At 38.4% G+C, this 14,724-nt stretch overlaps 1 protein-coding gene across 1 annotated transcript in view; it reads right to left on the bottom strand.

The window, feature by feature from the left end:
• LOC131931174 (SCY1-like protein 2) overlaps window positions 1-14,724 on the bottom strand; it is a 67,906-nt gene that overhangs the window by 9,141 nt on the left and 44,041 nt on the right. The window contains exon 13 of the mRNA XM_059287878.1: window positions 3,547-3,659. Coding sequence (XP_059143861.1) covers window positions 3,547-3,659 — 113 coding nt within the window. The remainder of the gene's footprint in view (window positions 1-3,546; window positions 3,660-14,724) is intronic.

The following is a 14,724-nucleotide window of genomic DNA, read 5'->3' as shown; positions in this document are numbered from 1 at the left end:
GTGGTGATTCTAATGTTGTGGCTGTGGTTGTTTTGTGGTTGTTTTGTGGTTGTGTTGAGGTTGTTTTGTGGTTGTGTTGTGGTTGTGTTGTGGTTGTGTTGTGGTTGTGTTGTGGTTGTGTTGTGGTTGTGTTGTGGTTGTGTTGTGGTTGTGTTGTGGTTGTGGTTGTGTTGTGTTGTGGTTGTGTTGTGTTGTGGTTGTGTTGTGGTTGTGTTGTGGTTGCGTTGTGGTTGTGTTGTTGTGTTGTGTTGTGGTTGTGTTGTGGTTGTGTTTGTGTTGTGGTTGTGTTGTGGTTGTGTTTTTGTTCGTTTTGTTCTGTTCCAAAGTTGTACATTTAAAAAGATTTACCGTGGCGGAGCACGGGATGCAGCTAGTCTATAATATAACCGGGCTGAGCGTGTGTCAGTCCTTCCTTCCTTCCTTCCTTCCTTCTGTCATCGCTATAGCTTTTGGAACCATAAAAGTAAACATCGCACCATACTGTGCTTTTCAGTGCACCGCAGTGTCTTATTATAAGTAATAGAGTAGGGTTTGTTTATATAACGACATAGAGCTATTTTATAATTGCCACTGTGTTTACTCTTTTGCATAACTTAAAGAAAATATTAAATACACGCGCATTGCTAAAACATATTAAAAGCATCAATGTCAAATATCATTTTCGTTTATATTCCTAGAAAAAGTGGATACATTTTAATAACATAATAACAGTACGGTAGAAAAATCAAATTAATTTAACTCTTTTCTAATTTTGACAAAGGAGGTAATTTAAAAATACATTAAACTCACGCTAATAAAAAATATGAATGCAAATATACGTTCGTCATAGAAGGAATTAGTGTTGCAATAATATAATTAGCAAAATGTGAATGCAAATTATTCGGATGTGTAAGAGGAAATTATTGTTAGAAAATTATAATTAGCATGGATTGATAAAAGGCAATCTTTTATTTATTTTATTCACTGAATGTAGGCCCTACCGTTTATTACTTATCATTTTTAATCAACTATTCAGCACTATTATAGACGCGTCATCACGTTCATTAGGTGCGCAATGGTTTTAGTTATGAAACTCTATTGTAAATTTTTAAAATGTTTAAGTACTGGAAAAAAATGCGTGAATGGATAAAGTGAAATATTGTAGGTAAAACACGGATATTTTAAATACTGCCTATTATTTATACTGATTTCTAATTATTATTCTATCTTTCGGGTTTTATAGGAGAGGCGTAGCGAGGGGGGCATAGGTCCCCGGGTGCCGACCTTAGGGGGCGCCAAAGAGGGTTGGAAAAAATTTGCGAGGGGGGGGGGTGGTGGAAATCGAAAGTTTTAGGGCGGGGGGGAAGGGGTGCAAATCGAAAGTTTGAGGGGGGTGCAAATCACCGGAAAGGGCGCGATTCGGCGCTACGGGCTAGACTGTGAGCAATATGCCTGTATGATTGCATTTAAATTGTGTTTATGTTATAAGTGTTGTGTTTGTTTTTTCGTTTTTTTTTTGTTTTTTTTTTGCGTTCGTTTGTGTTGTGTTTAGTTTTGTTCTGTTCCCAAGTTGGTACATTTAAAAAAGATTTACCGTGGCGGAGCACGGGATGCAGCTAGTTAATTATAAATGAGTTTAATCTTAACTATTAATATTGTAAACTATTAGATCGCTAGTGGAATTGGTGTGATGCTTGAGGGAAGCATTGGTCGCAGATGCGTTTCAGTAGGGTGGTGTAGGTAGAATTTTGTTTTTCAATGGTAATCCGGGTTGTGTAGTACTTTATAAAATTGTTCTGAGGTACAAAATTAAAAAAGAAAGATTGTATGATCAATGTGATGCGTTTGAACTTTGAACATTCGAGCATGAATACTTCTTTTGTTGTTTGTGCAAACTCCTTCCCTTATATAGTTTCAAAAGAAACACAGAATGACCAGCACTTGCTAGTTCTAGCACCAACAAAATGGTTTAAAACATCCTATGTTTCTAAACAAGCTAATTGATAACATAAAACGATTTTTAGATATTTTTTTATAAAAATGAATAATTAATATGCAATTTTAAAATGCAATAATAAATACATCGAAACATAGAATATTATTTAATTTTTTAAATATTTGAGTTACTTCCCATGTTAAAATTTTATATAATCAGGGGAGACTACTGTTTTTGAAATTCTATAAATTGTTAAAAATTTTGGGACACATCAGAAGCTAAATTTAATATATAAATTCTTGTATACTATTAATAATGTTGTAATCTAAATTATTGGTAAAATTTTGATTGCGTTAGTATTATTACGCTTAGATATTGGATATATCATTTTGTAATAGTCTATATACAAAACTTTTACGATTTTGAATAATTTATTAGTAGATAAAAAAGTTTTCTCATTACTTGTTATTAACAAAATTTTCAGTTGTAGTAGTTTGAGTAATACAGAGTCGCTATATTCCCACGGTCGTTTGTGTTTCTGTCCATAGGTCCACTCTTGGCTTCACAGGTGAAGATGGAGCACAGTAAACTAATTACTATACAGTCAAAAGAGTTGCACGCCCTATTTTAGTCTAATTCTTATGCTAATTTTACCCTCTCCATTTAATTACTATACAATTTATGCTCATGTGTTTGAAACTATAAAACTACAAAATAATGTAATTTATGCTCATGTGTTTGAAACTATAAAACTACAAAATAATGTAATTTATGCTCATGTGTTTGAAACTATAAAACTACAAAATAATGTATTTATATTTTAAATGTTTAAAATAAATTTACTAAAAAAAGAGAAGAAAAAAAAACGGTAGGAGGACTGCTATAGATATTTCAACTGTTTGAAAGGGAAGAATGTTTGATTTGATGTGTCTCATTGTACTCATCATTTTCGGTTGTTTATAATATTTATAATATTATTTTTCTTTAATCCCAAATTTTATTTCAGCCCTACTTAAAAGCTCAAACCTCCTCAACCCACCGTACAGATAATTTAAAAACGTCCATCGAATCAGAATTTAATTACACATTTGTATTTTCAGGTTTAAAAATAAAATTTTAATTAGAGGTTTTGTATTAAATCTATGTATAAGTAAACCATCTTAAATGAATGAAAGTAGGCTACAAGTAAGAAAGAAGTATTACTATTGTAAATCTGCATCAGTCCTCACAAGCCGATGAAAAAAAAATGTATTACTAAAGCGAAAACTGACGCTGTACATTACAGGTCGGAAGCCAAGAAAATGTATTTCTTGGAAGCTTAGTCTAAAACATATGCATTAAGCACGATTATGCTTTTCTTTTCTTCAAATTGTGTTAACCCAATTATTACTTAATAATAACTTTGATTAAGCCATATAATCTGCTCTATAACTCTGCCTTATTTAATGTCCATGTATTCTTCCCTTTAATTCTGCCCTCAGTTCAGTGCCTCCTTCTGCCACACCCTGCCCTATGTGCCCCTACATTCTACCCGTTCATTGTGCCCCCTCTGCCCCCTACATTCTACCCCTGCATTGTGCCCCCTCTGCCCCCTACATTCTACACCCTCTGCCCCCTACTCTTACACTTACATTTTGTCTTCTGCAGCTGTTGTGACCTCGTACTCTCCAACAGAATGGCTTGGTGTGACGTCGACAGGTTGTCGTCTGATCCGTTGTCTGCCGTCGCCATCTTGAGCGAACCTCTGAGGATAGAAACACGTGATTCACGTTTTACACAATCACGGAGAACAATCACTTGGAGCACAATCATAAAAACACAATCGCATCTGTTACAAAAATTAAAAAACACAACAATATTGGTGACAATCACATCGAAAACAATCGTAATGGAGACAATCACAAAAACGAAATAATATCGAACGCAATCGTATGAAATACAATCTTAATGAATACAATCACATAGGTCACAATCTCACACAATCTTATGGAACGCAAACATAATCTCATAAAACACAATCATATGGAGCATAATTTCATGGAACACAATGACTAGGATTTTAATCATTAAAACACAATTGTTATTTTTGCAAAACAAAAGTTTTAGAACATTGTTTTTCCTTTAAGAGAAAAGCAATTTTTATGCTTTTAAGTACATCGAGTCGATTTGTACATGCCATTAAATATAGAGCAAAATTAAAAAACAAACACTGTTAGACATATTTCTCTAACAAATAGTTGATTTTATAAAGGTAATGTACATCAATAAAGGAAGATGAAATGCAATATCTACACATGTGCATTTAGAATGAGTCTGGTTTCGTCTTTCATTATAGACGGTGAGAGTTTTAAAAGAGCTGATGGTTCGTGATGTTGATCACAATGTACACAAAGAGTGAAATTATAAACATCCACAGTTGCAATTGACGCTGTATATTACATGTCTGGGGCAAAATTTAAAATTAAATGCATATGGAACGGAAAATATCGTGACGAGACTGAAATCAGCAAAAAAGAAATAGAAAGCACTGATATATTTGTTTTGTTAACGGCAAGTCGTATCCGAATTTGGACATCCGATGGACTCCTGTTTGTCACATTCGATTTATAAAGTTTGCACGTGAACTGTGGAAATGAAAGTTTGGGGGCCGAAATATTTTTTTCATAGCTTAATAATCTAACTAAGAAAGGTGGTCGGCGTGGTCGGGTTGGTTAAGCTCATGGTTGCTGAACCGATAAGTCCCGAGCTCGAATCCCCCAGATGATAATCGATAGCTTAGGGACAGAAGCTATTCTAGTAGAGACATCTCCAAAATCAAACAACTACTGCCTTGTAGTTTGTTCTTGGTTGGACAACGAATGGAGCATAACCAGTTGACACGTAATACTTAATTGTGTTTCAATCCATTTCATCACTAAAATTAAGAACGAAGAAGAAGAAACTAAGAAAGTAATTTTGTTTACTAAATAAGAGGTCAATTAAACTCAGAAAAAAAATTCTTTATTAATTAAGTAACGAAACAATCAAACTAAGAAAATTATTTTGTCTGCTAAATAAAAAAATGTGTACTTTTAAACTTCGATTAAAGGGTAGATATAAAAATTTGGTAAAATTTGCTACAGACAGAAGACAATTTAATTAGAAAGGACAAAAATAATAGTTGGAAAACTAATTTTGTACTATGATGTCTTTAGGAAAAATTCGACATTAAAAAAACAGTATTATGTTTATAATTAGATCCGTTGTACTTTAATGATTTTTCATGCGTAGTATTTTGTGACTTCCGCCTACACAGGTGACTATCACGTGACACATGTCCACGTGACAGAGAGATTAAGACACCCGGCTGAAACATAAACACACAATTCATCATCTTCTTCTTCTTCGTTCTTAATAGGGCTGGTAAGTAGGTCACCAACCAGTTCTATGGCTCATGCAGGTTTTATTGAGCCGTAGAACTGGTTGGTGACCTACTTACCAGCCCTATTGTGATGTTGGACATGATTTCCTCCAACACAAATATTACGTGTTAACTTGTTATGCAACTTCAGCCTGCTTTTTTTTTAGATTTGCCTCCATAGCCTTGGTCTATCCAATGCTTTGTAGTCAATATAGTTTTAGTGGCGCTATTTCGAGTCCGTACTTGATGCAGTAGTTGGATGTGGTGTCAGCAACTTCAGCCACAACAACCCCTCGTCCGGCTGACTCGCCCCCCCCCCCCTCCCCCGCTGGTTTATTGATGTGACGCTTCCCCCGACGGCAAAATGACGAGGACTCATCTATTGGTTATTTGATGTTTTTCCCACCCCGACCGCGACCCCTATTTGATCCCTTTATGTTGACACTGCTGCGTGTCTGCGACCCCTATTTGATCCCTTCATGTTGACAGGGACGATGACGTCACACACGGGGACGAAATTCCCCAAATGAAAATACTAATAACGCCTGGTAATATCAGGTTGTCGTCTGCAAAAAAGTCTGGAACCCTACAGGCGGTTTTAGAGGTCGGGAGCTTTTCAAGCAGGTGGGATATTTGTTAGGGATGGGGCGGGGCGTGGGAGGGAGAGGGGGGTCAAAGTCCAAATTATAACCTTTGTATGGTAGCCGGGGTCTTGAGTGTCAGACTATTTCTGGAGTCGAGGGTACCAGGGGAGACAATTAGACAAAAGATCAGAGTCTTGTAGTGCTAAAGGAGGACCGAGGAGGTAATCAGGGCGGTTCAGTCGAGGATGAGATCTCTTCAGAAGGTGGGATTCAACTTTGATTTTTCTGTCAATAGTGGTAAATAAAGTAGGGTATAAGTAGAGTAGGGTTCAGTAGGGTAGAGTAGTGTAGGGTAGAGCAGAGAAGGGTAGAGGATAATAAGATGGGATGGGATTGGATTGGGTTGGATAGGATAGGATACGACATGAAATGATAGGATAGGATAGGAGAGGATGGGATGGGATGGGATGGGATAGAATAGGATAGAATAGGATAGAATAGGATAGAATAGGATAGAATAGGATAGAATAGGATAGAATAGGATAGAATAGGATAGCATAGGATAGCATAGGATAGCATAGCATAGCATAGCATAGCATAGCATAGCATAGGATAGCATAGCATAGCATAGCATAGCATAGCATAGCATAGGATAGCATAGCATAGCATAGCATAGCATAGCATAGCATAGCATAGCATAGCATAGCATAGCATAGCATAGCATAGCATAGCATAGCATAGCATAGCATAGCATAGCATAGCATAGCATAGCATAGCATAGCATAGCATAGCATAGCATAGCATAGCATAGCATAGGATAGGATAGCATAGGATAGGATAGGATAGGATAGGATAGGATAGGATAGGATAGGATAGGATAGGATAGGATAGGATAGGATAGGATAAGATAGGATAAGATAAGATAAGATAAGATAAGATAAGATAAGATAAGATAAGATAAGATAAGATAAGATAAGATAAGATAAGATAAGATAAGATAAGATAAGATAAGACAGGATAGGACAGGACAGGACAGGACAGGACAGGACAGGACAGGACAGGACATGACATGACAGGACAGGACAGGACAGGATAGGATAGGATAGGATAGCATAGGATAGGATAGGATAGGATAGGATAGGATAGGATAGGATAGGATAGGATAGGATAGGATAGGAGAGTAAGAGCAGACACATTATTTGGAGCAGGAGTAGTAGGTTGTGGGTAGGGTACATTACAGCACGGCACCCAGCCACACTTCATCATTTTCATACAACACTACACCTACATTACGTGTTTACAGTTCAAAAGACACTCAGGACGTCCTTTAGACGAAACAAATGATGCAATGAATACTTTCATCAGGCTATATTTAGCGTTAAATGTCAAAAAACATGCAAGGAAAAAAACACAGTCTGGAACAGACTCGACTAGACAACGGAAGCCCGGGGGTGGGGTATTAGACAAACCAAGCCCGGGGGTGGGGTATTAGACAACGGAAGTCCGGGGGGCTGGGTTTGTAGCTAAGGACCGGTGGGACAATAAGCCCACTTAAAACTGCATCTTCTCCCCGTCGTATCGATTAGCCGTCCCCACCCCGGGTACATGACGGTTGGTCGATCAAACGTCCAATTACGGTCGCACAAACATCACGCGACCATAGTGTAGATGAGACCGCTGGCTTTAATGCGAAAACCTTGCACGGTAGTTTACGCGCTGGAGGTATTTTTTTAATGGGAATTTCCGATAACGCGAAGGAAGGTGCACTACGGAGCCCGCGTCAAACGAGTCTTGTTAACGAACGTTGAGAAGTTGGTCAAGCACGCAAACATCCACTTAATGACTCTAATCACACACTTTCCTCCCCGCCTCCCCCCACTACGATCTTCCTTTTATTTTCTTAATGGCTATATCCGTATACATAATTAACTTTATTTTCCTTTATACTTTACCTACAGCTTCGCAGGCACGGGTGGGGGTGGGGTGGGGGGTGGAGGAAGGGTAAAAGTATAATTTGACTTATAGAGTTAATCACCAAACACAAATTTGGCTCGTTATATTACTTCCGTGTTTGATACGCGTTTGATATTTACACTACGCAAAGGTGTTTGGAAATTGTGTAGGTGATTAAATTGACTGTAATATTTGTTTTAAAATATTGGAAGTTCTACCAGTTTAATGCTGTTTCTGACTCAATGTATCATGTGGTTTTTCGCAAGTGGTGTTGTAAAATAGAGGCGGATCTAGAAGGTGTGTTAGCGAGGGGGTGGGGGTGGGGCGTTAGCCTAGCGCGTAAAGTATTTTTGCTACATGAATGAGAAGAGCTGAGTTTCAAAGAGTGATATACTAGACGCCATTATACGAACATCATTAAGAAAAAAAAATTGCCCAGAGGATAGGCATCATTTGATCTTTATACAAAGGTTCTAATTAATTGGCAACAGGGTAGATCTCTTTTTTTTTACATTTAAAAAAAAAATGTCGGAAGTCGTGTTTTGAAATATATTTTAGCATAGTAAAGGGTATAGGTGGGCCGGCGGATGTGTGTTACTGGTGCAAGTTAATTGGATAATAATATTGTTGTAGGTTATATGATAAAAGATACGACGTGGGTGGCGAAGACAAATAATTGACGTCTCATGTAGTGACCTTAATGATTATAACGTAGGACTAAAGTGCAGAATATTTCAAGCTTTCATCTTATTTTAAGCAGAAGTTGTAGCTGTTTGTCTGTTATTTCATGATTTCGCGTCTAAACTGTGTTTATTTCTAGACATAAATACTGCTCACATTATAGGATCACGCGAATCATTTTTTTTTTAGTTTAAGCATCGATTAGACACAGGTGTAAGTAAAAATGTGGTTTGGATGTCAGGGCAGGTTATATTTTGATTTGCTAGTTATGGCAGGGGTGGGGAGATGGAGGGGAGGGGGTGACAGTCGAGGCTGTCGTCTGACGGAAATATGGCACGTGACTATGCGAGTGTTGCTCGTGTCAGGTAGTGAAGGCGTGTGACGTCATGTCTCACGGTGACACGTTAATTTACATAGATGGTTGTGACTATGTGACTACTATATTTCACTCCTATGTAGCTATATATATATATATATATATATATATATATATATATATATATATATATATATATATATATATATATATATATATGTATGTATAAACACAATATTATATCTACTTGAAGGATAAACATTAATATTTAAGAAAGAAAATCAGATTAAATAAGAAACCCGCACAGCTAGACAGGACTAATCTGGTTTTATTTCTGTCTTTGTTTTAATTAATGTTCGCTAAGGATTGGTCGCTCTAAGTCTTAAGTTCCTTATGGGCGTGTGGGTTACTGTGTGGGTGGTGATTGGGAATTGTGAGTGGAATGATTGAGTGGGGCGAGGGGACTGTGTGTGGGCGATTGTGTGTCGGTGTGTGTAGGTAAGTAGGGTTCTGGGAATACTTGTGTGATTGGTGTGTGAGTGGTTTATGTGTGTGTGCGTGTGAGAGGGATTGTGTGTGGGTATGGCTGTGGGAATCATCGTCTGTGTGTAAGGGGTGTCGTGTTTGTTAAGTGGGGTCAAATCGGGTCGGTAAAGCTTATCGTTGCTAAACCGAAAAAAAAGTCTCGAGTTCGAACCCCCCGGGCAGATGAGAGTCGACAGCAACCCATCTATAAGATAAACGTCAAAATCAAACAAATGCTGCCTTGTAGTTTGTTCTTGGCTGGACAAATGCTATGAGAAGCAAATACAGAAAAAAAATCGGAAGTCGGAGACTACGGATAATATTGACACGTAATGCTTTATTGTTATGGAGGAAATCATCTCTAACGTTACAATTAAGAACGAAGAAGAAGCAGATGAATAATATCATGGCAAAATATTTCCCCTATCATTAGTTAGCCCGAGGGTCAAGTAGAAATTCGCCCGATGTACTTTAAGGACGTTTCGTGGCTATATTCGTGGCTGTATTTCGTTCTGTAGTAGTCAATTACTGCTAGATGTAAAAACTACCTATAACTGGGGAGGGGGGAGGGGGGGGGGTCCTGGGTCTAAAGTGGAATCACGAGAAGTCTACGCTGTTGGAGAAAGCTAGACATTAGGTTGTCGCTTGCAGCAAGTACCGTCTCACTGGCCGATAATGACGTCATCCGTCTAAACATCGGCCACCGCCTAAAGGTATGATCCACCATCACCAATCTTACTCCACCAGTTCCACTGCTAGCATGCTCCACCAACCTCACTGAAACTATGATCCACCAAATTCATTAAAAGTATGCTCCACCATTACCAATCTTACTCGGGGTATGCTCCACCATTATCAACCTTATGCTCCACTGACTTTACTGTAAGTATGCCCAACAATTCTCACTAAAGCTTTAATTTACCATCTCTTTTAAAGGTACATTCCACCATTTAGTATGAAAGCATACTCCATCAATCTCAAAGAATACGTGTTCCACCAATCTTACTCGTCGTATACTACATCTTTTTCATTCTCTATAAAGCTCCTCCCCCGTCACCCTTTGCAGTTAGCTCTATTCCCTGTTTCCCATTCCCTCCACCCCAGTTTTAAACGTTAAAAACCAGAGATCGAATAACACTGCCTGTAAGTCGAGAGGAAGGAGCGAGGGTACCATGAAACACAAGGCAATCACAGCCACATTGTTGGTTTGTCGAGGTCAATATATCAAGTCACAAGTTGACCAGGAGATTTTAAAAAATCTGTACAGGTTCCCATGTTGCCGGGAGGTACACCAGCCGTTAGATCCACGGATAGCCGGATAATTGGGATACTTGAACAGCCTTGCCGGCAATTAAAAGCCGGATATGGAATCGGCGTAGAAAGCGGCACCCATCGGGTCGGTGATCACTTTTGATGTCTCTGACTCCTATGTATTTTATAAGTTTGTATGGTTCTGTTATAGAGAACGAGACATTTTTGTATATACATTGCATGGAATTTGTTATTTCGTTTCGCAAGCGACCCCAACGAAATATTCGATATCCAAAATGCTCACAACAAATTCTGCAATCGAATATTCGAGGGAATAGTAAAATATCCCGTAGCTGAAATGGTCCCAACCAAATATTCTACTGCCAAAGAGGTCCCTTATAAAATTTGGTAGCGGAAATGACCCCCAAAAAAATCCGCAGCCAAAATGGTTAAAAAAGATTCTGCTGTCAAAATCGTCTTTATCAGCGGGTCGGCGTGGTCGAGCTGGTTAAGCTCATGGTTGCTAAATAAAAAATTCCCTAGTTCGAACCCTCGTCCAGATAGCTGGGGACTGAAACCCGTCAAGGAGAGACGCCTCCAAAATCAAACAACTGCTGCTTTGTAGTTTGTTCTTGGATTGGCAAACAATATGGAAGCAAATTTAAAAAGAAAAGCAGGCTGAAATCATAGTCGACGAGCCATATGGCGCATAACATGTTGACACGTAATACTTAACTGTGTTGGAAGAAGGAGCCCCTATCAAATGTCCCACCGTCACAACTGCTCTAAACAAACGTTTCCTGATATCTGATCAAATGAACACGACGCCCCAAAGTGCCATCCCAGAACACGCATGTCATCATAATACAAGACCCCAGTCATCATGGATGATTGAGAATGGTTTTTAACGATGAACAAAGTCTGATCTCTGCTGACGAAGACCATGGGTCGAAACTTCCTTTGTAATTGCTAATCATAATTGCTTTTCACAGTTTAGAGTTACTAAAACTGTCGTTGTCAATCAACATTCTCGAAGTAGGAAATAGGTGTTTACGTCTGCATACAACAGTTGGAAAACCACTATAGCCTATCAGCTATCACTAAGGTAGAAAATTCAAGATACACTAAAGAAAGGGGCTAGTTTACATAGAACAGTTATATAAGAACTATACTCTTAAAAACTATTACAATCATAGAACCAACAAAATGCACTAAAAGAGGGATAGGCCTACAAAGAATATTCGGAGAACCGCTGTATTAGATCCCCTCCATCACAACAAGGTCTGCTAGAATATTAAGAGAACCGCTGTTGTAGATCCACTCAATCACAGCTAGGTCTGCTACAATATTTACAGAATCGCTGTTGTAGATCCCCCCCCCCCCCATCACAACTAGGTCTGCTAGAATATTCAGAGAACCGCTGTGGTAGACCCCCTCCATCAAAACGAGGTCTACTACATTTACAGAACCGCTGTTGTAGGACCCCCCCCCCCACCCCCCATGACAGCTAGGTCTACTACACTGTTGTAGATCCCCTCCACCACAACGAGGTGTGCTAGAACATTTACAGAACCGCTGTAGTAGATCCCCCCCCCCTCCACCACAACGAGGTGTGCTAGAACATTTACAGAACCGCTGTAGTAGATCCCCCCCCCTCCACCACAACGAGGTCTGCGTGCTAAGCGTGACCTTTATCAACACGACAGAGGCGGTGACTGGTCATAAAACCTTAATGGGGCATCACCAACTAGGAGTGGTCACCCATCTACTCATTAGTTCAAATAGCCCATCTTGCCCTATCTCGTCCTTATCTCGTCAGAAAAAAAACAACTGAACGACACTCTGCGAGAGTTGGCGTATCGCGTGATCACTTTGGTCATTTCATAAAATGTCGGACCGCATCAAATCAACCGGGTGATTTCGATTACGACCACCAGAGCTAAAACATGGTTGTTAAAAATGCCAGACTTGTCGATGTTTTGTAGTTATTTGTTTTTCTAAAAACAAAAGCGTAGAAGAAATATTGTTTGGTTAATTTTTGAAAAGAGAAAATTATTTCGATACTTACGATATTTTCAGAATCGGTTATACATGCTACATATTCGATTGTACCCAGGTGTAAATTTCTACTTGAAGTAGTTAAGCGTCGTCAAGGGAGATAAACTCTGCTAGTTACATCTGCACGACTTAAGATAGTTTAAATATCTGGATGTCAGTACTTGATCTTCTATGACATTATACATTCCCTGATTTTCAAAATATACCTGGTACTTTATTCTCCATTATACATTGCTCGAATCACGTTGTTTTAAACATGAATAAACACTTGTATCTTAATTTCGTTTATTTAAAGTTGAAACGTAAACAATTATTTAAAAAATGTAATTTATAAAAGATGCCCTCAGACGCAAAAATTGTTTTGTTTTTGTAGTTGGATTTGAATATTTGCTTGGCTTGTCTCTAATATTTGGCACTTAACTGCCAATCTGGCAAGCCTGACAATGACGTCTGTTTTTAAAGTGGAGAGACCAAAAATAAAATAAAAGGTATCACCTGAACACATTATTACACTCTAACCTAAACCTAAACCAGTTTACATAGAGATGTTAGCGAGTTGTGACTGGAAATAGATTATGGTAATCGAATCCAATTGTAATCGCATTCGTAATTTTCTTTCGCTAACGTGTATATAGGTTACGGTTACGTAATTAAAGTTTAATCAGGGATGGCAGCTTCGCCGTAAGTAAAAGTTAATGAATAATTAACTCCACGGGGCGGGGTGGCGTAGATTGGGGGTGTGGTGTGGTGGGGAGGGTGGGGGTTGTGTGGTGGGGAGGGTGGGGGAGGTTAAGCTATTGGGTGAGGAGGTCCAATGATGTCGGTCAAAGTTTGACCTCTGAACCTGAACACAACATTCGAGTGGTTGTTTGACCTTTCGGATATGTGAATATGTGATTTCAATCATGCGAAACATTATTTGGTCCATATGGCTTGAGCTTCTATATTTAAAGATAATACATTTGCCTGTGCAACCCCCACCCCGACATTTTTAAATAAGAAAATCTGTAATATAAAATCGAGAAACACTCCGCCGACTTGTCGAACGGCATATTTACAAATACATATCTTAAGACAGGGGTTCCCAACCTTTTTCTACTCTAGAGCACATTCTAAATTATCGGTAGGGCGGCGGGCATCACCTATTTTAAATCGACAAACTCCTTCCATAACGTGTCATATTAACATTTTCCAATAATTTAGTTTCTTATTTTCTTATTATATTATAGTCATAATGTATTAATAAATAATAAACAAAACTGTTTCAAAATAATAAAATTATTTGGCATTTTTTTCAAATTGCATACACACAGAGAAATGTATTTACAAACCGTAAATAGAGCAGTCTGGCTCGCCGCTAGACAAGTTGGGACAAGTATCAAACATATTTAATAAACCTAAGCATTCAAAAAAAAATTAAAACTGTAACAAATGAATAAAAATAAATCATATTTTAAAATAATGTTTATGAAAAAAATTCTGTCGAATAGTGAGAGGCGGGCACATACGAATCGTTCAGCGGGCGCCATGGCGCCCGCGGGCACGGGATTGGGTTCCCCTGTCTTAAGAGATTCAAAATATCTAACGCTGCTAGGCAATGTTTGTTTTTTAGAACAAAACAACAGCCAAACAAACTCACATGAAAGAGAACCACTTACATATACACACTCACACACACACACACAACCAACCCACCCACCCACCCACTCTCACACACACACACACAAACACACACTCACACAAACCAACACACACTCACACACACAATCACCAACACACACAAACACACTTGCTGTTTCTGTAACGGATAAACCGTACAGTGTGCTGATGGTGTCGCCTAGAGTGAGAAATAAAGCTCCAGTCTCTGTCACCAGTATTGTTGCCTGATATAGCATCATCACTATAAACATGTCTAACCATCAGTATCACAATGTCCTACCATTATTATCACAATGTCTAACCATCAGTATCAACATTTCTTACCATCATTCTCTCAATATGCAACCATTATTTTCACAATGTGAAACCATCATTCTCAAAA

The sequence above is a fragment of the Physella acuta genome, unplaced genomic scaffold (genome assembly GCF_028476545.2).
Source record: "Physella acuta isolate Inbredline_101_S28 unplaced genomic scaffold, ASM2847654v3 ptg001905l, whole genome shotgun sequence".
Taxonomy (NCBI): domain Eukaryota; kingdom Metazoa; phylum Mollusca; class Gastropoda; family Physidae; genus Physella; species Physella acuta.
Note: the sequence above shows the minus strand (reverse complement) of the source record. Positions and strands in the feature narration are given on the sequence as shown.